General features: G+C 39.6%; 1 protein-coding gene across 3 annotated transcripts in view; it reads left to right on the top strand.

Moving 5' to 3' along the window:
- SBF2 (SET binding factor 2) overlaps positions 1-24,326 on the top strand; it is a 228,968-nt gene that overhangs the window by 162,488 nt on the left and 42,154 nt on the right. For all 3 annotated transcript variants that reach the window (XM_083456131.1, XM_083456132.1, XM_083456133.1), the window contains 6 exons: positions 8,400-8,468; positions 16,698-16,868; positions 20,822-21,084; positions 21,168-21,340; positions 21,615-21,688; positions 22,634-22,829. In XM_083456131.1, coding sequence (XP_083312257.1) covers positions 8,400-8,468; positions 16,698-16,868; positions 20,822-21,084; positions 21,168-21,340; positions 21,615-21,688; positions 22,634-22,829 — 946 coding nt within the window. The remainder of the gene's footprint in view (positions 1-8,399; positions 8,469-16,697; positions 16,869-20,821; positions 21,085-21,167; positions 21,341-21,614; positions 21,689-22,633; positions 22,830-24,326) is intronic.

Here is a 24,326-nt window from a genome sequence, read left to right as displayed (position 1 = left end):
TGTCTTTTATGAAAAGTGTATGCAAGATAAATCAAACATTCCAAAGGCAGGAACCAAAGGGGGGCGAGCTATGAGTGGGGAACTGGGCAAAGGATATATTGATGGCAGGTCAAGTTCATAAGAAAAGTTCAGACTAACAGCAATGAATGAAATATGAAATGCAATTTATTTCTGCATGGGAGGCAAAAATTGTTGACTATAGGGCTTGCCCCAACTTCCTGTTTGCTATATGGTTCTGTTGCAAATATAGTTTCCTAATTGGTAATCTTCTGAAGTTATGTGATTCTGAGTTACATTAACTTTTAATTTTTCTAAAACCATTTCAAATATTGTGTTCAATGTGTAAGTTTATAAATTAGTTTGTTCAACCTGAACAATGTATGCATTTATTATATCAGATATAAGATCCTTAAAACAGAAGAATAATGATGTACCAGGTTAAAAACAAGCAAATCTAACTAATATTTGAGGGGGAGGGATAAGCTTTTTAAATATATACATTTTAGGGGGGGGGGGACGTCTCTCTGGGCCAGGTCTAGGGATTAAGTTCTATAAGTGAGCCATTTCAACAAAATACAATCAGGTAGATCAGAAGTTCAGCAATTATTTATAATATAATACAGCTGTGCAAAGCTACTTATCTTCTTCATATTGCCACAATCTAAACTAGCATGGAAACTTTCTGAGGTCAGTATTACAATAGGGTTATCTGTTTGGCTGTCTGCATCATCCGGTTTTTTTAACTGTTCCAGAAAGCATTTGCCTTCCTCTGGGGTTTGGACATACATTGCCAAAGTTGTGTGGGTAATGGTTAACATAAATGAAAAACCTGATCAATAACTTCAGAGGGTGTGACTACAATTTTATCACAGCCTAAAGTGCTACTTTATTGGCTCTGGTGAGAGAAGTGTGTGTACTCTGCTTAGTTGTCTGTTCATTACTATCCAATCCAATCCTGGTGGGGGACAGGCCATGCTCCTTCCGGGGTAGTTTGTCCACCTTTGGTCCCCACCCTGCACTCAGCTCTCACCTGTGGCTCCTAGAGGCTGTCAGCATGTGACAGCAGCCACAGCAAGGGAACAGCTTCAACCAGCCAGCTAAACTAGGTGCGGGTAGCCGATACATCTCAAACCCTCAGTGAGTTAGGGACTTTTTGATGTGAAGACCGCTCCAGCAGATTAAGTGGACAAGGTCAATAGTGGGTCCAAGAAGGCAATTTCTGCACATGCTGTAGAGGTAAGTGAGGGGCAGAAAAGTCTCTTCAGTGCTGCTAAAGCAGCAGTTTGACTTCACTCCAATAGGTGCACTCAATTGTCTCTCAAGACAGACGGATGCCAGATAGAAAAATGCAGTGTGTTTATTCTTGCCTCTTCCTCCTGTCTTTTGCACAATTTTTTATTAGAATTATACCTGGATAAAACAGATGCTGTTTCTTTGAAGTTACTTTGTTTTCTCTATAGCTTTATGTTCTTAAGTATTTTTATCATTGTGCCAATTTACATGTTTTTGTACCAGCAATGCATTCTTACATTCATACTCTCCATAGTTCCTATGATTTTTTTTAAGAGTTAGAAATTTAGCCCTGCATAACAATCTGGGTAATTCAAAAAGCCCAGAGATGGTATTTCTAAATTGTGCTAGATGTCAAAACGATCCTCCTTTTGCAAGGGGATTTTCATGATTACCCTTTTTTTTGTTGTTGTTCTCTTGTGACAGAGCAGGGGTTTTCCCCTTTCTTTTTAAGGCAAGCAGTTTTACTACATTGACTAAATTGTTGCAGAATCTAGTTATGGGAAGTGATTATGTACTTTTCTACAATGTCATATCCTCTAGCAAATGGAAATAACTGTAAAGCTTTAGGAAGATTTCATGTAATTTAAGACTCATCTTTCTTGATTCACTTCCTAACACGCACATGTACACTCCAAAATTTTATGTATTTCCAAAGGGAGGTTATTGTATTGTAACGTTCAGTTCACTGCTCCTCACAGCGACAAATATTTATAGAATTACTCATACTATTTTTCTTTTGCTGTAGTGGTCACAATAACAGCGGTAGCTTCAGAGCAGTGGGGATTTTCATAAAGAAAATTGTGTGTCTTGCAGGGGGAGCTAAATAAATTCCTTGTGTATCCCCTGTGATCCTATGGAAGAGTGCTATTTGTTTTATAATTGCCATTGTGTAGAGTTGCCATATTTCAAACAGTGAAAATTCGGTTAAGTTACTAAGCTTTTTTAATGGAAAAACAGCACTGCCAACATGGGCCGCCATACATCCGGATTTTCACCCAGGCACTGCTGCCGACTACAATATTCCAGATATGGCTGGGAACATCCGGACGTATGGCAACCCTGCCATTGTGCCACAATTTTTTTTGTTTGTTTTTTCCTTACCTTCAGATTCTGGACTTTGCTAGTGGAAGCAGTATTAATAGGCTCCTCAGAGTTAAATGAAATTGTATTCTCTGTAGATGTGCATGCAGTAAGGAGTGGAGCAAAATGTGCCCCCATAGGCCAAAGGGCTATATTCCCTGGAGCAGAGGGCTGCTTTCATTCTGACTTCTGACTTCCCTGAGCGCAACTGAGAGTGAGGTACAAACTGAGGAGATGGGCATGTAAGGCTGAATGCTGGAGGTGTAGCTTCAAGACAGGATCAAATGAAAAAAGAAAAATCGAAGGAATTATTCCCTATCTTGAGTAGACTATTTTAAAAAGAGTAATTTAAACAGAGGGATGCCTGTTACGTGCTAATCTGATTCTGCTTGTCCCATGGGTTATGTGGGTTTCACATTCCTGCTTTTTGTTTTAACTCGGTGTTTGCTTCAGCCTGTAAAACTTTAAAGTCATCTGGAGATTAAGCTCAATCGATGCAAGAATATGTGACTGATGGCTGAGATGATTCAGAGCAATGACCAAGCAAATTGTTCAAATTACTTGAAGCCCTGATCTTCTAATTAAGCTTTGTTTAATGTGCTTGCTACGTGCTGCTTACTGAGACTTCATTGCTAGTCATCCAGATGACACACATAGCAGATTTAATTCCCACCATTACTACTTTAATTCTCTTTGGAAACATTATTTTTTCCCTCTATATATTTTCTTAGTAAATGTATAAGAACATTAACAATTGATCAGTTTATGTTGCTGGAGGCATAAATAATCAAACTGCATATGTCGTTATTTATTAGTGCTTTTTATGCTACTTTCAGATCACTATATTTGTAATGTAACTTTTGATAAGCATGCACTTTGTATATCTGGTTCTCACACCATACTAAGCCACCTCACTCATGTTCCTTTCCTCCCTAACAGAGCCATTCCACTCATAAGGCGGGGTGAAGCAGTTCTGCCACCCGCTTTGTAGCTGGTATCCCTGGCCTCTAGGGGCAGAAGGGGACTGGCAGCAAGCCTCTGCAAAACGCCTCCACTCCTACTGGTTCAGCTAGAGGGGAGACTTTCCGCAACCCAGCTTTGCTGCTGGGCTTCAGGCAGCCCTTGAGGACAATAGCTTATCCCCTCCCACCACCACCAATTTTGGAGGCAGAAGTGGGATGTTTCACCTCAGGTGCCAAAATGCCTTGGGCCACCCCTGCCCCCTAACCTTAGCACAGTTGCCTTTCAGCTTATGAAGAGTATTGCTGCATTGTCATTTTGCATGTAGCCACTATCATAATGTTCCACTGTACCAGAGTCATTGGGAACCAGTGAAGGATAGTCAAAGAAGATGCACTCTGTTTTTCTATACCTTGCATATCAGGGTGAGAGTGAGATTCTGAAGGCATTTGCACCACGTGGTTTTGATCAACTGGAATATGATCTAAAGTAACTGAAGCCTGCAGTATATTGCAAATCATTGATTATAACCCACACGCCCCCAATCCTACTGTGTCTGGTGTCATCTGTTTAGGTTTGAGGTTTTTTCTATAATCAAGCAGCATATAAATTTTATAAAATACATAATTATATTTCATTATGTACTGTACTCCATTGTAGCATTATCATACTTGCAAAATAGCACTGCTAAGTAGGATATCTTTTTAAATGTCCTGGCTTTCCCTTGGGATTCCTGGGAACAGTAGCTGGTAATTCTTAAACATTCCTAGATTCCTTTCAAAAGTACAACATAGAGAAGGAAACTATGGCAATTAAATCACTTTAGGTTTATATTGTAGGCTTGCACACTTTCAAAATATTAACCCAACAAGGAATGTATGGGAAAATAATGGATCCTTTCAATATCTAACTATAGATATCTAACTATGATATAACTATCATATAAGTTAATGAAAGCTTGCAGGTGCCATCTACCATGCTGATATGGAAATAAATTCATTTGAAATGTGTGACTTGTAGACAATTAAAGGTCAGGTGTTGTGTTCTATACAGTACCTTTCATATAGGCACGTTAGTTTAATAAATAAAAAAACCCATTTAATATCTTCTTAGTTTTCCTCCTAACAGCACAGAATGCTATGTTTAGGCCTTCTACAACAGACATTTTTCAGCTGCTTATCACTCTTATTTTCATTTTCCTAAATTTTCGTTTCATCTGGAATGAAAGTTTCAGAGTCCTGTTTGCTGCTTCTGCAGATATCACCTTCCTTAAAAAAGAAAGAATCCAGTTCTTGAACAAGACCTGGATGAGGGAGAAATATCCTACCATTTCAGGTAAAAGGGAAATATCACACCACTTGAGGAGAATTGAAGATGTGTCCGTAGTGTTAGTGATGAGCCCCCTGTGGAAGCACACTTGCTGCATATCATGCATATACCATCTTCTTGCTCTATTCCTAATCTTGGGGGAAATGTGTCCACCATCTTCTAAGGTAGTCCATTCCATTGTCAGGATAGCTCTCACCATCAGAAAGTTCTTCCTAATGCTTATTCGGAATCCCCTTTCTTGTAATTTGAATCCATTGATTTGGTTCCTATCCTCTGGAGCAGCAGTAATGTTCAGCGTCTATTGATATTTTTTGTCTTCCTAGTTTGTCATGTGTTATAAAGCATCCCACTGCTTAATTTAAAAACTATTTGTAGAATAGTTCTACAAATTCTGTTGTGGGCCAGTATATCACAGATGTTGTAGTTTAAGGTTTGGACAGAGTTGCAGCGAATGAAGTCCTGCTGTGAAATAAAAGTCAAAAGGCATCTTGGCATCCCAACCATTTCCTTGGGAGAAGATTACAGCCTGAGTATGCTGAACTTTATTGCTATGGGCCTCATGACAGTTTTCAGAAACATGCATGGCATTTTTGCTAAAGAAACTCAGATGTGCAGAAACATAGGGGCTGTCATTCTTGTATTTTATCATTGTCTTAAGGGGGGGAAGTGAAGAACATGAGCCCTTAGGTTTAATAGTTTTTTTGTTACAACAAGTGACAATACTGATGTGAAATGTAGGAAATCACTCTTCTGTGACGGCTGAGCTTTTTTTTTCTATTGTAAGAGAAGAATGAAGGAACAATGAATCTTACTCTATCAGTGTCATCACTGATTTTGACCGCTGTTAGTTTTAAAGTACTGTAGAGCTGCTCAAGACAGATGTTTTGTATTGCCAAAACTTAACAATACTATTGAGGGTAAATCTAGGTAAAATTTGTTTTGGGTTGCAGTAGAACTAATTGTCTCCAAGTCTGACTAGTGAAAAATTGCATTCAGCCCTCATTTTCCCCCCTTCCATCTTGAATTCACTCAAACTTATGAATGCCTGGCTGCTGCTGAACCATTTTTGTGCTGGGGAATGCACCAGAAACAGGATAATCTATGGACTAGTCAGCCTTTAATAACACCATTGTACGTTCCAAGCTTAATAACAAATCCGATAAACATGAATAAATCAGACCTAGCTTTTTGGTTTGGCTTGTCAAGTTTTTGGGGAGATTGTTTGAAGGAGCAACTAGTATGATTTCATGGTAGTGTGACAGCTGGACATGCAGCTGTAGCACAGTATATCCCTTCATGCACCTTTTATAATCATTTTCAGAATAGAACCTGGTTTTTGGTTGACTGGGGGAAACCCTGACAAATTAGTAGGAAAGACATCAGATAATGTTTTAATGGGAAAAATAATGATTCTCTTTAGTAAATGTAGAACAGCTATACACACAGGTGCTGCTTATGGAGCAAAAAATCAAGTTCCTAAGAAATGGTTTGTTAGCTTATTATGAGAACACTCACCTGACAATTTTCATTATTTCCTATGGTACAATTTCTACCTCTCCTGCCATGGTTTTTTCCTAAAGTGGCTACAGCAAAAGAGAAACAAAGGAGCAACTAATCTGTCTCATCTCTCCTGCTCTTTGATTTGTCAAATCTCTCTGCCCACCCCCTCCATGGTTTGTACTCGATGATGATAATAATAATAATAATAATACCCTGCCCATCTGGCTGGGTTTCCCCAGCTGCTCTGGGTAACTCCCAGCACAATAGTCAAAACTTGATAAAACATAAAACATTAAAAACTTCCATAAATAGGACTGCCTTCAGATGCCTTAACATGACAAATTTTAAGAGGCAACAGTGCAGCATAACCAGGTGGCAGTCACTCAGGCATGTAGAGGCCAACTTGATGAGCAAGAGAAAGAGGTCACAATCAGACTTGAATAGATATATATAGTCGACTGTGCTCCCACTCACCCCACCTTCTTGGATGTCTCACTGATACCATAACTTAAGCATACTGAATATTAAATCTTTTCTAGCATAAACTTTCTTTTTCCTCTTGCTCTATTATTTTTTTAAAAATCCCTTTTATTTCCTTGTTCTCATCACTCCGGACGCCTCTTGGTCCTTTCAGGTTCCAGTATTAACTTTCCAAGTAGATTAATTGCTGCTAAGAAAATAGTGGTATAAATTATTAAGGGCAAGAATAAATATACGCATACATATTTAAACCCTAAAATGCATAAAGAACCATCTGCTTCTTTTTATTGCAATTGTGGGTTGATTTTAATTTGGTTTGCAATCGCTTGATTTATACTCACGTTGGAAAAACCTGAGTTGCATTCTTGGCAGCTCAGTTAACTTTTTGAAATGTTTACGGAGATTGAAATCAAATGGTTACAATCCGAACAAATATTCTAAATTTAGCTTTCCAGTGCTCTTTACATTGTTGCTTGTGTGGTTTTTGTCATTTATTTTAATGTACTGATGTCATGTGGAAACTAAATTAAACTAAAAATGCATAAAAATCTAAATGCACTGAATGAATTGTCAGAAGCGTAAGGAAAGTACGTACAGAATCTAGAACTCTGCAGTAGTGCTAATGCAGCTCAAGAGGAAGAAAATCTCAAACATTACTGGAGGCCAGGGGAAACCACTGAAACACTGCTGGTTGGAGCCATCACAACAGCTATAGACCATGCTATAGAGAGCACAGTGTCACAGACTTTTAGCTCCAGATAGGAAATGTTTCCCCTGCCCCCAACCATCACAATGGTGGCAATTGTTGTTAAACAGCCTATGGCTAATGCTTGTATCTAGTCTCTGGGATTGCAGATGAGTGGGGAAGAAATCATTGCAAGAGGTATGTTTGTGAATCCTGGATTTTAGCATCTTAGTGCTTTTATATATAAAGTCTGGCATTACTGCACGATTTACCATCATCTGCATTTAAAAACCATACTATTGTCAATGAAACTTGGATTCTATATTCAAAAGAAATTCCACAAAATAATATTGTATGTTCTATTTATTACAATTTAATATAGTACTTATATTTTATATAGTGGGAAGTGTGACTTCATGTCTGCCTTACTTTTTCTTTTGCAACCTATAATCCAGAGCTCTACAGTTCCCTCATTCATTCTGCTTGATGAAATCTGATCAGTATGGGGTGGCACAGTCTGGTATCCCCAAGTTACACAAATAGACTATTTTTTTAAATGGTCTCTTGCTGTCTAAATGACATGGGTGTTCCCTAAGGTGCCTTCTTGGAACTCAGATACTTCCCAACACAGGCACAAAGATCAAAGAATCATAGAACTGTAGAGTTGGAAGGGACCCTGTGGGTCATCTAGTCTAACCTGCAATGCAGGAATATGCAGGTGGCCCATAAGGGGGTCGAACCCACAACCTTGGCATTATCCGCACCATACTCTAAACCAACTGAGCTACCTGGCGCACTGACACAAATATACTGACCACACTGTACCTGACTACACTGATGCAATCTGGGGTAAATAGACATTTCAGATGGAAGTTTTTTTTCTGTTTTCCAGATTGTTTCAGGGTTAATTTTTTAAAGAACTACCAGGAGGCTACATTTGCTTCTATCATGATTGAGTAGGGATCTTTCTCGTCTTCAAAGCTCTCTGTGGGTAATCCTAATAATTACAGTTGAAAATGCAAGCTGATTAGAATAACTTGCTAACTTCCCCTCTTTTTGTTTCAACTTGAAGGATTGTTCAACGTCAGAAGAGTACAACATTGCTGCAGCACTGCTGCCACTAACAACTGCTTTTTATAGGGTAAGTTGTGGTTTTCTGGAAATTTGATAATAAGTGCTTGTATACCTCTATATTAATTGAGATCCCTTCTTGTGAGAATTTAGCTTTAATAATACCCTTTGAAGCTATTTCATGTACCCCCATCTGCATACCACACTTTGCAAACACACTAGTTTAAAGAACCAAGCTTGTCAGAGATTTGGTTGTCTTACTCAGAATTCATTCAATTCATGATCATATTTAGACATAACTCCAAATGCATAGTAGGTTGGTTTATGTTACAGTTAAAAGTCAGGATTATTTTCATCAGCATGGAGTGCATTGAGATATTTAACCCTTTCCCTGCCTGCTATTCCAGTGGAAATTTTTTACTAAGGAGGTTTTCCCCCTAAATCTGGGGTGGGATGGGGATTTTCTTGGGATCACAGCTGGCACGGCAAAAGGTAGCAGCAGTTCAGTGATTTGCACAGTGTGTACCAGCATACTGCTCATTTGTGGTAAACCATTGTATGTTTCTGCCCATGGCTTTCTATTACATGTAAATAGGACCTAGTCTTTCTACTGTCTGGCTCTATTCTGGAAGTAAATGGCTTCCTAAAAACCATCAGATATTATCCTTCCCTCATTCCAGCTCCTTAGTAGTTTGCTAAGAACGAAAGAAGAGCCTATCTAGTTCAGCATTCTGTTCTCACAGTTACCTGTAAAATGCCTATGGTAAGCCCTTTTAAGCAGGACCTGAGTGCAATAGTATTTTCTATTAATCTATGAAGAAATTCTTTTTATAGGTACAGATGCTCACAATAAACTTTGAAAATTAAATACTGTTTAGATTGGATGCATGTGTACCAAACTTTCAAAATGGAAGCAGCTTCTTCTAATCTAACTCAGTAAACCAGTGAGTTTTCACTAAAAACGTTTACTAAGTCAAGTTAGCATGGTCGTCAGGTAGGAATGCTGTGAATTCTGTGTCTTTAAAATATTAATATTAGTGCAAAATGCTTCATAGTAATCAGAAAATCTGCTTTGGTAGAAGGCTAGCTGTGTGATCTGGCAATTGCTTCTTAAAGTTTTCATGAAGCCTGTGGCTTCCAAAACATTTAGTCTAGGGGCATTGCACATGTGTAATTAAAATAACGAGAAAGAATTTCTGTTTACAATATATTGTGCCTCATGTGATGTCCAGTATAATTCCAGTAGTTAATACCCAGTGACTAGACTCTTACAAAACCTGACAGGGCAGGATGTGACTGAAGAAATCCACAAGCTCATAGCCGTCAGCATTAAATTCATGGACAACAAGTCAGTACAGTAAATGCATACTTGTGGCCTGGAAGAAAATTTCATACAAACACCACTATAACTTCACTCTAGTTCAATTTTAAGTTACTAGACCTAAGAAATCAAAAGAGTGTGATTCATCTAAGTCAGGAAGAGCACTCTTCACTGTGTGTAGTAATGTCCTGTGCAAGCAAACAACTTTAGCCTTTGGGGCAGAAAACAGTGTTTCTGTTTACCATTAGTAATACAATTGGAATTTGTTTAAAATATAAATAACACGTAATTGTACAAGATACAATGTTTCCCTTCCTTTTGATGGAAGACGGCCTATTATGTTAATTTTCCAGTGTTAGTTGTTAAAGGAATGTCATAGCAAAACAGTGCACGATAAATTTATGTACATATTTTCTCCTAGCAATACTTCTGCCTATAGATTGCCTTTTCCCTTTTTTCAAATTTCTAGTTTCCACCCTGTAGACTGAGATAACATTGCTTGCCCTTGTGCATGATCTTCCATGGGAACTGACCTGGGGAAGATGGTCCCTCCTGATTCTTTTTGCGCTATGAGTTACTTTCAGTGTAATTGACCTTAATATTCGTCTAAATCACCTGCCCAGGATGTGGCTTGTATGCACTGTTTTATAATGACTCTTGTTCTTCCTGGAAAGCAGATCTTAGATGGTGGTACTGGGAAGCTGCTGCTCAAATTGGCTTAGACTTAGGGATCCAGCACATTTTGTTTCCAGCTCTACATAACATATATATGAGCTCTTGTGTAAGGATGTCTAGAGATTTGGGATGTGGTGTGGCATTCACATTATGCTGATGATACCATTTCCTCTCCTTTCCATTTAGTTCTAGAAAGAAAATGGAAGTCCTAAACAAAGGTTCACTTCAGTAATGAACTGGTTGTGGGTTAATAATGCTTAAAGCTGAGACAGAGATGCTTTTATCCAATAGAATAGCTGGTCTTAGAAGTTCTTATACTACCTCTTAAGAATTGGATCCGCAGCCTGAGATGGCTCCTGGCCACAACATTACCCTAGATAGCCAGATAAGGGATGTGGATGGCGCTGTGCTCTAAACCACTGAGCTTTCACAGAAAAGTGCAAAATGATCCTCCAGCTGCGTACTTATTGTACATTTTAAAGAACTCCCCACCACCACCAGAATACTGGGGACTGTAGTTTGCTAAGGGTGCTGGGAACTGTTGTTGTGGGGGGTAAACTACAATTCTCAGGATTCTTTGGATGGTTGGGGAAAATGTGCTTTAAATGTATGCTGTATACACAACCTCACTATGTCTATGCTATGGAGTTTGTGCTCTTTGATCAGAAATACATACCAGTGAATTCAGTGGAATTTATGTAAACAAGTTTAGGATGGCCTCCTTAGGAATGACTAACTTTAACTGCACAGATATAATAAAATCTAAGGAAAAATATTAGACGTTTCATTGAGAAATTACAATGTGCAATTAGATTATGTAACTGACCTCTTTTAGATCATTGATTCACTTTGCTTGATTAACTCAGCTAAAAGTTTTATATATAATTATTCCCTTCCCCGCCGCTTCCTCCCACCCCGCAAAAAGAATTACATGACAGTTGTTTGATTTCTCACTGGTCTATGATCTCCTCTCTAAAAAACGTTCTAATCAGTATTCAGTTTAAGGTTAAAAATTTAAACACTGGTCAGATATTTTGTAAATCTAGCCCTTGGGATTAGCAGAATAATTCATAGTCTGAGACATTGTTTATATTTCTACGCCCTCCTCCACCCATGCTTTCCTACCTATTCCCCAGACAAGGCGTTTGGTTTTTGATTTGTGTACATTATTTCTGAGGAAATGGTTTTCGCCAATAAGCTGTATCACTAGGGCCCTACCTCATTTGCGTACTTTCAAAGCCTTTTCCATGAAATGAACATACTAATGGAATAATGATTATTTTCATATGTTTTTTTCTTAGGCCATTTTTTCAAGAGACATAAGTCTTATTGGGTGTTCAATCTCATGTGCCATAATCATGTGGATAGCAGAGCTGTTTGTGTTTACCCTGAGCTTCTGAATACACTTAGTATGGTGTCTGAACCAAAAAGCAACCTTAAAATTTGAATGTTCTTGTGACTACTATTTTAGCTAAGAGTTATTTTGCTTAACATAATGCTTTGCATATAGATGTAGGGCCACAGGTAGTCTTCAGTATCAATATTTTACCCATTTTAATCATGTTGAAATTGGCACACAAAGGAACATTCTTGGATACACATTATAGTGGCGCCTTTCACACAATAATTGTTATGAACATATGTCAGAGCATCTAAGATGCTCCCTGTTGGGGTTTTATAACTTGGCACAAAAATGATCTTGGCAAAAATGACCTTTACGTTATTTTTGTAAGTGTATAGAATGTGATTGTGATCTTGGAACTGGAAATTAAATATTTGCACCTTGCATTACCCTGGAGAAATCTGCACATTCATTGTTAAGACAGTACTAAGGCTGCACATTCAGAAGTGCAGTTTGAAAATACTGAGCATGATTTATCCAAGTAGAGCACTTTAAAACCCAAAGGGTATCAGTGGGAGTCTTAGACATATACTTAAAATCTCTCCCTTTTGAAGCCAATGAAAGGTTCTTTGGCAGGATCATGCCCCAATAGTTACTTTGCACAGAGAGAGAGAGAGAGAGAGAGAGAGAGAGCACACTCTTTTATATTTGATCAGGATTTCTTGTGCCCAGTCACGATACAAATGTACATATCCTGAATAAAAGAGCTGTAAACTGCATTTTCTTATGTATATACCTATGCACATATACACATCCTAAATTGTGATTGCAGTGCCCTTCAAAACAAGTCACGCGAGATGGCCATGCTCCTGGTTCTACATCTCTATAAGTTTTTCCATCATGGTGTGTCACAGATGCATTTTATTATTGTATGTTATTTCCACAAGATTTACTCCAGCAACAATCAGATAAGATCCTGTCCATTCCAACAGATGTAGGAATAACCTTGTTCCCTTGTCCCTTTTTGTATAAACTCGCTGGGTGTATATTCTATTGCAGAAGAGGGAGAGTTCACAGTGTCCTGTGATTTAAAGAAGTGTACAGGATATTGTAGGAACTCCCTACAACTGGTAATTACAGATTAATAGTTGTTCTCTATGAGGATGAGTCTGGATAAGCTCACTGACTGCTCCTTCCTCATCTATCTAGCCACCATTTCAGGGAGTCCGTTATTAAATCATTATGTTAATAATTTTTTGTGCTTCTTAGATTGCCAGTACCAGCACCAGAATCCTGAACTGCTGCAGTAAGCATGTGGGGTGCAATTAAGATCTATTCGCACACTGGTGGGGCTTTGCAGAGCAGCAGAACCACCATTGCATCCACAGCACAGCACCTCCCAGTAACCAGAGAGTAGCAGCAGCAGGACGATTGGGCCTGATCCCTGCACCAGCTCTATACTGATGCAGTGGTCAAACCCAAATCAGGCCTGATGCTGGCCTGCAGTTGCTGTGAGACTGTCTCAAGATCCAGCAGATTCCAGGGCAGCTCACCTCCATCCCCTGCCTTGGAATTTTGAGTCTTTGGGCTTTCCACTGGGCTCCACTGGTGGGCAGAAGGGGAAAGTCAGCACACACACAGTGGTGTATTTCTCTGTCAATGGCACCCAGCTGGCAAAGCTGGGTGCAGAAATACCTTGGCTCTGCCCAAACTCCTGACAGTCTGGTGTGAGCAGGCCTGGATTGCACTATTGTTTATCAATTTGCAGTTTGCAAAACTAGAAACAATGCCATCTCAATAAATATTCTTTCTAACCCCAAAAGAAGAATATCCAACAGTCATAAACTGCAATACTAATAAAGTAAGTTAAACAGATAACATGAAACTGATAAAGAAGAGGAAGAAACAGCTTACTATGCTGCTCAGCAGCAATAAGTGAGGTGTGGTCTGGTGTGGCTGTGGGCAAGTTGGTTGGGGGCAAAAAGTCCCTGCACAGCTGGGCTGTGTCATCAGCCCCAGCGGGCCACAGAGAATGATAGGCCTTTTCTGCTGTTCAAATTTAAATTGGCCAATCATGGCCAAACTGCAGGGGGACTTTTGGGAGTGGACCTGGGTTGAGCCTGTCTTTACTCAAGTCTATCCTCAAACCATTTAAACCTGTATGTGGGGGCAAGCAGGCAGTGCGTATGAATGCCGTGGAATTGCTTGATTGTTTTATTGGGGGCCAGGAAGGAATTTGCCTAATTGGGCTGGTTTGGAGGTTTTACCTACCTCACAGCAATTGTCACTACTTGTTGGTGGAAAAACGCACTGGGCTGGATCCTTAGTCTAATCAGATGGCGTGGAAAGGAGCCTAACCCCTCCCCCTCCTCCAGATCAAAGTATCAGGGTTCCCCGGTAAATGGGTCCAAGGGGAAGAATTCTGACTGTGTGTCCAGGCGGGGGCAAACAGACCATAGAACTCCCTTAATGGTGTCCTCGAAGTGTGTCATATGGGGTCCCTTAACCCAGTATTGACCCTGATGATGTAATCAGCGAGCAGTCAGGTTGGTTGATTTTGGATACATACCAAATGGCATCTGTAATCAATAAAGTTGTGGTCATTTTGGATCCCAAAATGTTGTCATGTAGTTACCTGTGCCCCATCCCAGCAATCTTAGGCTTGCTGCAACTGGGCCTTCAAAAAAAGAACTACTAGTACTTTAAAATTCATAGCATCTCAAAACCATACCGTATATTTGGAAGGTTATTTTGACTGTAGTTAAGAAACAGAATCCCTTTGCTACAAAAGTATTTCATCTTTGTTGTTTCCTTTGACCTCAGAAAATGTCAACTTAGACATTAAGTTAAATTCCCAAGTTTTATCTATCCATTCATTAATATTAGATGTCCCCTGAGATCTTCAATTCTTTGCATGACATTTTCTAGTAGCAGCTGCCATATAAGAAGAACATCTCAGTGTGTTTTTTCTTTATTAAGTTATCCATATAATTTATTAATAAATCATGTGGAATTTAATACCCCAATATCTTTGTTTTTAAATTTATAATCTTTTCCCATAATTCTTTTATGAAATTGCACTTCCACCAGGCCCCTTATTATTTCCAGTGTTTCCAATTCATCTTAGAGTAATTCTTTCTTATTTTACTTAAAACATCAGGAGGAGGAGTTGTTGTTATTGACTGTTATTGACCTGGGAAATAAGTTCCAAAGATAAGATGCCACAACAGAAAAGTCTGTGGCACAGAACAGAACAGCCTCTCATGAAAGGCAGGTTTATTGGGGCGGGGGGGAAGGACAGTCACTGAGTTATTCTGGTGCTGTCATTCAGGCTTTGAAAGTTAAAACCAACGTTTCCTATTGGACCCAGAAATCATTGAAGCCATTTCAAGATCAGTAAGATGTCTTCCAAATTCCCAGTTGCAGTTAGTAGCCACATTCTGAACTAACAGTAGTTTCTGTGCCATCTTAAAGGACAGCCCAATGTACAACACACTGTAACCACCTATAGACAATGTTGCCAGAGTGTATGTAAGTGAGGCTGGATTTTCTTGGTCTAGGAGAGGCCATACTGTACCAGCCTAAATTGAGGGTAGGTATTTTGTGCCAGTAATGCTACTTGGGCTTCTAGAGATCTAAAAGCACTATTAAACTGCAACCCCATCCAGAATAAAAGGCTGTATAGAATCACATACATATACAGTTGTAGAGCTGGAAGGGACCACAAGGGTAATCTAGTCCAACCCCTTGCAATTCAGGAACCTTTTTTTCCAAAGTGGGGCTCAAACCCACACCCCTAAGATTAGGAGCCTCATGCTCTACCAACTAAGCTAACTCCCATATCATCTCCCAAGTCAGATAGGCCACTTGTCAGCATAATCCCTGTCTGATCAGGGCTGAAATCTAATTTATTGTCTCTTATGCCCTTATATGGAACCACACCAAGAAGCTAGCTGAGAGGAGTACATTTAGGTTTTGTTGTAGGCTAGCAGGGGAGTACAGGACTAATGGGGAAGCATGGATATCATTTCAAGGTAAACAATGTAGTCACATGGCATACTATTGATATTTTTGTGTATGTAAGATTTCTTTTTTACAGGCAGATCTGTTAAGCAGAGTTCAGCACTGATCTTTCAGTTGTTGAGACAGTCAGCGCCACTATTTTATTAGGCTGCCTTAACAGAGAAATGGCATGTAGTTTCCACAGAAATCTATTGCCATCTGCTGGCTGCTGTTTGGTTGCACTGAATAACAGTTCTAATGAAACACCTGTAAGCTAATTCAGAAAGGTTGACTAGAAATAGAAACCAGGGAAACGTCTGGAATAATTTGGAACTTAGACTTTGTATATAATTGAACAACAGATCAAAATATGCAGTGCATCTGATTTCAGTGACCCTAAAAGCTAATCCTAATTTTGTAATATAAATATGGAAGGAATGCAATGCTGCAATGTAGGTGGAGTATCTGAAGGTTCAACAAATACATTAAAGGGGGGGTATAGAGCCATCTCTGCATTATCTGCAGGAGCTTTGAAAAGACATTTGCTTTGATTAAAAAAAAAGCACTGTGTAATTGAAAATACTACTTTATGTACCTTGTAGACCTGCTTCAGATTCTTTGAAAAGCTACTAGAGCTAATAGAGCAAACCAAGCTTACATATTCCATTGTTCTCACTTTTGGATCTTGTACCTCTGTGTGTCTTGGTGCAACATTCATACTCAAGAATGAGCCTTCTGTAAGATTTTGTCTTCAAATAAACAGAATTATTAGTGAGTTGCCCACTAGTTTACTCAACATGAATGTATAGGAGAGAATATATTCATGATTATTATATGTACACATACATCATTAGCATTAGTTGTCTGTCTCATTAATGATTTTTATTGCCACAACAGTTGAATACATTGTTGTTCCTACTCTTGAAAATTAATCTGATGACTCATTGTTGTGCTTTCAGAAACTAGCTCCTGGAGTCAGTCAGTTTGTTTACACCTGTGTTCAAGATCATCCAATATGGGCTAACCAGCAGTTCTGGGAAACAAACTTTTACAGTGATGTGGAAAATCAAATTCGTTCACTCTATCTTTCAGCTAAGGAAGACAATCATCCACAACACTTAAAGCAGAAAGTAAGTAAAACAATAATATAGAAATTTTAATGAGCAAAGAAATAAGCTAAACTAAATCTGTGTTGAAGTCAGTTGGCATTTAGTTAAAGAAAATGTTTGATATTGTATAGTTTGTTGAGCCTTCTTGAATTAATATGCCAGGCAAGGGGTGTGTTCATAAATACTGGAATTACTTCTTAAATCTTATGGTACTAGTTGTAATGAACTTGTTAATAGTGTGGGGAAGATTTAAGATGTTTTATATATAAAGCAGCACAACTATTCAGGATAATTCATTAATACTCACAAAAGAAATGTTTGCTTTCCTTTAGAATAGATGAGTATATTATCTTAATATGCTCACAGTCCTAACATGCATTACTACATGTTTTTCTAGCTTTGGCAGCACTCTGTTTCTTCTGCTTCAAATCAGACAGCATTCCCAGACAAAACTTTACCCTTCCCTTAAGAATGTCCCCCCGCCTTCATCAGAAATGGATAGTAGATGTTGTGAATATTGGTGCCAAAGGAAACCTAAAATGCAGATTTTCCACCCTGGTGCATAAACATAATTTCCAAAATAACTCTTTCCCCCAATAGCAGTAATGAATAACTGTGTATGAGTTTAGCTGCACAAATCTTGGAGCTTACTTTGTATTGGAACCCAAAGGCTAATTCAGCTGTCATGTCTTATCTAATTCCACAACAACTTTTGTTCTGGACCATTATATCATGCAGTATAATTGTATTGGCATTGTAATACTGTATATTTTGTACCAGGAGCATCTAAAAGTTCCTTCAGAGGCACACAGCATTCATGAAAAATAAAAATTCTTGTCCTGAGCACAAGCCAAAGATTTTCCCCTACCAGAGGTCTTTCCAAATTTAAGACCTTGGGAGGTATAAACATCAATCTGGTCAATGTGGGGTAAAAATGTAAATTTTTCATCAAGATGTGTAGGCATAATGGTTGGGGAGAAAGACCACTTGTCCACATGGTTCTGTGACCTGGCTAGCAGAGGGGAAAGCAGTAGTTATGGGGGGGGGCATAAGAAGTGGGTGGTAGTGAAAGAGAGAGTCAGTGACAAGCTTGTGTGAACATGTATGATATCCAATACATGCTTATAGAATTGTAGAGTTGGAAGGGACCCCAGGGGTCATCTAGTCCAACCCTCTGCAATGCAGGAATCTTGCCCACCGCCATCCCTGGTTGGGCTTAAGCCACAGATCTTCTTGTTAACATCCAGACACACTGACACATTGCACCACAGTACATTGACTACTTGTCAGACTTACCAAGAAGCTTCACAACTGAACACATCCAAGATGTGTACTGGATTGCTGTCAAGTTACAAAAAAAAAAAAAAGCACACTCCTTCCAGCCACTTCGTTACATGCTTCTTAAGAGCACATATGTAGAAAACCAATATGAAAATCAGCCCTTTGCTTGTGGCTTTTACAGTTACTTCAGCCACAGATAAAGTAAGTTTTCCTTCTTCCTTTCGTTGACCTGCTTTGAAGTCTTATGTACAGTGCAGAGCTGAAAAGGCATGTCAGTGCTGCAGCATAAACTGGCTCCCATTTCATGTTGCTTTGTACAATGTGCCATCATTCTGTGTTACGTTGCTCTCTTTCTCTCCTTTCATTTTCTAACCTTTTCCTCCCTTTTGGGGGCTCATAAACAGTGTTGTGGTATTTGAAATTGGAAGATCAAAAATATGAAGCTGCATGACTCTGGAAATATACTTTCTGCTTGTGTGACTACAGGGTCATCTTTAAACAAAGATATGCAGATTAGGCGTGATAGCTGGTGTCAATAATATTATTGCACCTGTACTGCAGGTATTACAGTATGCAGGGTGGGTGGGTGTTATAATGATTTAAGCTGGGATGGATATTGAGCTACATCTGGACCAGTGTGGCGTAATGGTTAGAGTATTGGACTATGACCTTTGAGTCAAGGGTTTGAATCCCTACACAGCCATGAAGCTTACTGGGTGATTTTGGGCCAGTCACTATCTCTTAGCCTAGTCTACCTCCCAGGGTTGTTGTGAGGATGAAACGGGGAGGAGAACCATGCACACGACCTTGAGCTCCTTGGAAGAAAATGTTAGTACATAAATGAAATAAGTAAGTAAAGTATAGGCATGTCCTAATTATCCTGTTATAAAAGGAACAGGTTGCATCTTTCCAGTATGGCAAAACCAGTAAAATGCCAGAAACTTGGCAATTCTAGACAAAGTAATAGAAGAAGGCACTTTGCCATCTTAGCGTGTCAGTAATGTTCCTCTAAATACTTTAGGGACTATCAAACATGAAGGAAAAGCCATGAACAGCAAAGTTGCTACCAGTATTAACTGTACTATAGGGAAGCAACAGAGAACAGTGGTAGCAGAATTGAGAAATAGAAGCAGTTGTAGCACATACGCACACTTGAAGCTTTTCCTCATATTCTTCAGAAGTCTAAAAGGCTGATCATACAATTGTAGGTTCCTGCTGCTTTTTCCTTTAAAAAAATGAGGTTATGTGAAAACAGTTGCCAGTTACCTTTGCCCTAATTTCTTTAGGCTACAATATGTTGTGTCTACGTGCCATCCACTTCGTTTACAGAGAACGACTGTTAGATTTGAAATCTGGCATGTGAAAACATGAAACTTTTTCAGTGCCATAAGCTATTTATAGCTACACGTGGCTCACTGACTCAAGCACTACAGAAAATTGGACAGTATCATCTGTGCCAGGCAGTTAGTTCTTGAGCCAATTCATATTCACTGTGAGAACGAGCCAAGAATTTGCAAGCAGAATGAAATCCTAATGTATATATTAGCTTGTAAAACTGCAATGAGGAAACAAACAAAAACAATTAAACCCACCAACAAGCAGATTAAATTGATGCTGTGTTGAAAGGGCTATAAGTGAATTAGACTTGCCTTCAGTATCGCTCCATGTTGTGCATTCCTTTTTCTATGGATTCTGTAGGTATGTCAGAAATAGTTCTTTAAATTTTAAGACCAGCCATGGCCCTGTGCTTGCACAAGGATCTAATTTCAGATGCAATGGAAAGTAAAGGATAAGATGGGCACGACATTTGTAAATTGAATGTTTTTTTGCAGGCAGATCCAGGTTTTGCCCCACCCCTGAGCAATGTGGATGCAAAAAGCAAAGTGCATCTTGAGACATCAACCAGTAGAGAACCCTTTCTATAATGTTCTGCTGTCGCTTAGTATGCAGTAGCACAACTTGGGGGCAGGACGTGGACGGTGTAGAGGCATAATTTCCCATGAGCAAAAAAACTGCAACTTCAGGACCAAATCCTGCATTGTGGTTCATGAATTGTTATTCTTTGCACATTGTTTTGTCTTATGTTTGGTTCTTCAGCAAAGGTTTAATAATAATAATAATAATAATAATAATAATAATAATAATAATAATAATAATATATTTATACCCCGTTCATCTGGCTGGGTCCCCCCAGTCACTCTGGGCGGCTTCCAACAAAACACTAAAATACAATAACCTATTAAACATTAAGAGCTTCCCTAAACAGGGCTGCCTTTAGATGTCTCCAAAAGTTTGGTAGTTATTTTTCTCTTTGACATCTGGTGGGAGGGCATTCCACAGGGCAGGCGCCACTACTGAGAAGGCCCTCTTCCTGGTTCCCTGTAACTTGGCTTCTCGCAGCGAAGGAACTGCCAGAAGGTCCTCGGCGCTGGACCTCAGTGTCCGGGCAGAATGATGGAGGTAGAGACGCTCCTTCAGGTATACTGGACTGAGGCCTTTTAGGGCTTTAAAGGTCAGCACCAACACTTTGAATTGTGCTCGGAAACATCCTGGGAGCCAATGTAGGTCTTTCAAGACCGGTGTTATATGGTCTCATATATAATTGTCCCCAATTGGAATTGTCCCCATTCCAAAAGAACGGAAATAATTTAAAGCTACAGTATAATATTCTACTGTCTAATTTTCTCCCCTAGGAGAAGAATTCTGATGCCCAGGCCCAAGAAAAGACTGCCATGGACTTAGCTGCTGAGCAGATGCGTCTGTGGCCAACACTTAGTAAAGAGACTCAACAGCAACTAGTACAAAGTGAAGAAAGTATGGTTTTCAGTCAGGCAATTCATTTTGCTAACCTCATGGTATACCTGCTGGTGCCACTGGACACCAGTAAAAACAAACTCCTAAGAACTTCAGCAACGGGTGACTGGGAGAGTGGAAGCAATAGCATTGTCACAAATAGGTGTGTAATCGGGACAACCACATTATTTTCAAATGTTTATTTTGCTCCAATGTAGATTTAACTGATTAGAATTGCTTTTTTAGCATTGCAGGCAGTGTTGCTGAGAGTTATGATACTGAAAGTGGGTTTGAGGATTCTGAGAACAATGACATTGCCAATGCTGTCGTACGCTTCATTACTAGGTTCATAGACAAGGTTTGTACAGAAAGTGGAGTTACACAGGATCACATCAGGAGTCTTCATTGTATGATACCAGGTATGAAGAGCTATGCTGAAGTCTTGAAATATTTTGAGAGGGATATATTTTGCACTGTCTGAGAAAAGATATTTTTGAAAAGAGCTTCTTTGTGTGTGTTATTTTCAGTTGACAATAAGGGTTTGCACTTCTAATTTTAGTCTGTCGGTCTCCACATAGTCATGTGAGAGCCCTATTCTGGGCTTTCTGAAAGCAGTTTTTAGAAGGGTGGAATTATTTTAGTTTGTTTTCTTCTTGTTATGTTTTGCTCATTTGCGGTGGTGTTTGCTCCCAGGAATTGTAGCAATGCACATTGAGACTCTGGAGGCTGTTCATCGAGAAAGTAGAAGGTTGCCACCAATTCAGAAGGCAAGTATTTTGGACTTTGTTTACACTATTTACATTTTAGGTATATGGCAAGTTTGCTCAGTTTTTTGTGGGGGGTTTTTTGTAATATAATTGAGGAGATATTTGGAACACTTAAAAGGATGCTGAAAAATATGAAAAATTCAACAAATAAGCAGCTTGGCTATAGTTTTGTGAAATATGAACTAAAGAAAAAGTATCAGCCAAACCTCTGAATCAAAATAAGCTGCTGTTGCATGTCCATTGTTGATTTAAGACCTATTCTTTATCGACCCACTCCCTTTTCCAGTCAAACAGCATCTAAGCAAATAATGCTTTCCCTTTTGGACTGAAGAGGCAAAAACTCTAACCCAGACACTGGGAACCTGTGACCCTCCTGCGTTGCTGAACTGCAACTCCCATCACGCCCCCCCCCCCCCGACCATTGGCTATGCTAAGTAGGCAACGTTGGGAGTCCAACAACATCTGGAGAACCAGAGATTCCCCACCCCTGCTCCAGCCCATCAGAGCCTTGCATCTTTGCCACTTTTCTAAAAAGATGGAACTTATTTTACTCAGTTCTTACTCTTATCCTAGCTGAAATCCAGTCTGCCCAGTAAGCACAGGGGCAGAGGGATGTTTCTGACCATGAATGGTGATGAGAAATCTGAAAGAGTGCAGGAAAGCCCTAGGGAGACCAGATAAATGTCTATCCGCCCAGCTGGCACACCTTATCCCTTCTATGAATGCTAACAATGTGATTGTTAGTGTGGTATAGTGGTTAGAGTGTTGGACTAGGGCTCTTTGTTAAGTCCCTTTTCTACAAAATACACCCATTTTTACAATAACCTGTCTTTTACAAACTATAGCTGTAATTCCAGCTCAATCCTTTTTAGTTTGACACCTGTAGTGTACTATGTGTAACACAGTTTGTGTATATATATATATAAATCTTGTCTTTGGGCTCAGCCCAAGATTCTACGACCAGCTTTGCTACCAGGGGAAGAGTTTGTGTGTGAAGGTCTCCGTGTGCTTCTGGATCCTGATGGCCGAGAGGAGGCAACTGGAGGATTGCTTGGAGGCCCTCACATTCTCCCTGCAGAAGGAGCTTTGTTCCTTACTACGTACAGAGTTATATTTAAAGGCACACCTCATGATCAACTAGGTATGGTCTTCTTTATGAATGTTAAAATAAATTTTTACTTCAGAACACACTTGAAGCTAACCCGCAGTCCATTTAAGTCGCTTAAAACAAATGTGCCGGAATAGGATCAGTATCTATAATTCAACCTTTTGATCGGTATGAATTTCTGTAATCTGCATAGCTAATTAAGTAACAAATTATTATAATTGTTCTCATAAGCCTTATTCATGTGTTCAAAAGAACATGTAAGGGCTTAAACTGGGGAGAACATACATGTCAGGTGCACTCACTGCACCCCAACTTTATCGCATTGACTAGGTCTGAAGGGGGGCATTTAGGCACATTCAGCTGGACACATTTACAAGCCTTCCTATGATTGGGAACCATGTATTATCTGCCAAATGCACTTAGAAGCCCCCTTCAAACCCTCCCGCTGAACTTGGAAAGACTTACAGTGGAGTGGGGACACTAGGCATATGGAGGGAACTTGGAGGCAGCATGCACAAGCCTGCTTCTCAGTTTAAGTCCTCTTTTCCTTTGAATGCATGGATAGGACTGTAATGTGATAGGCTTCATAAAAAAGTTTTCTTGAACTGTCTGGAGCATAGACATAAAGACGTATATGTGGAGCATAGGTAGATGGATGGATGGATGGATGGATGTGCTTATATGGACAAACAAAAAATGTGATCCAGGAAATTGGTCAGATGCAATTTCCATGTCCTCAACTGTTAATTATGCATTTCTGGTCTTGAAAGTGATGTAGTCGTATCCTTCATTCTCATGCTCATACTGTGGCCTAGATTGCATGTCAAGGTAGAGCATGGTTCAATACAGCATGCATAATCTGTGTTATCTGGGTTAATGCAGACCTCCTAGACCTGTCCTCCTCCCTTACACCTGGAAATGGAATTTGGCAGCATTTCTCAGGTTTTCATAGCATGTGAACCAGAGATTATCTTTTATAGCAAACACAAGTCAATTTCAAAACAAGCCAACTTCAAACTTTGGGCTATGGATCAGACTTTTTAGTTTGTTATAAACAATATCCTTTGTTCACAAGCAGTAACAATCTGAGATTAAGTGCAAGCAAAGTAAATGCTTCTGAGGTCTCCTACCAGGAGCCAAAGGCTTGCTTGGGCTCATTTCAGCTTATGCACATTGTGAGTCGAGGACCCTCCACGTGCATATTGGTAAAATGAGACACAAGGACACATGTATTTTAGGTTAATGGGCTAAAATAGGCCGCAACTTTTATTGGTTACAGCATGCGTGTGGGATTGGCTTAGGCATTGGGTCAAACAACCTATATTTGACCCCACCCGTGCAGCAGGGGTCTTTGGAGGTTAACAAACGGTGGGAGGAGCTTGTTGATGCAAATACAACTTGAAGCTTCCCCTGATATCACTGGGGGTTGTGCCATGGCCCCAGGATCCATGACTGCTGGATTCCTTTAATGGAATACCCAACGAGGGGCGGGGTAGGTGATGGCCAAACCCCACCCACCAACGCACAACA

This window comes from Podarcis tiliguerta, assembly GCF_965153285.1.
Source record: "Podarcis tiliguerta genome assembly, chromosome: 1".
NCBI classification, from domain to species: Eukaryota; Metazoa; Chordata; class Lepidosauria; order Squamata; family Lacertidae; genus Podarcis; species Podarcis tiliguerta.
Note: the sequence above shows the minus strand (reverse complement) of the source record. Positions and strands in the feature narration are given on the sequence as shown.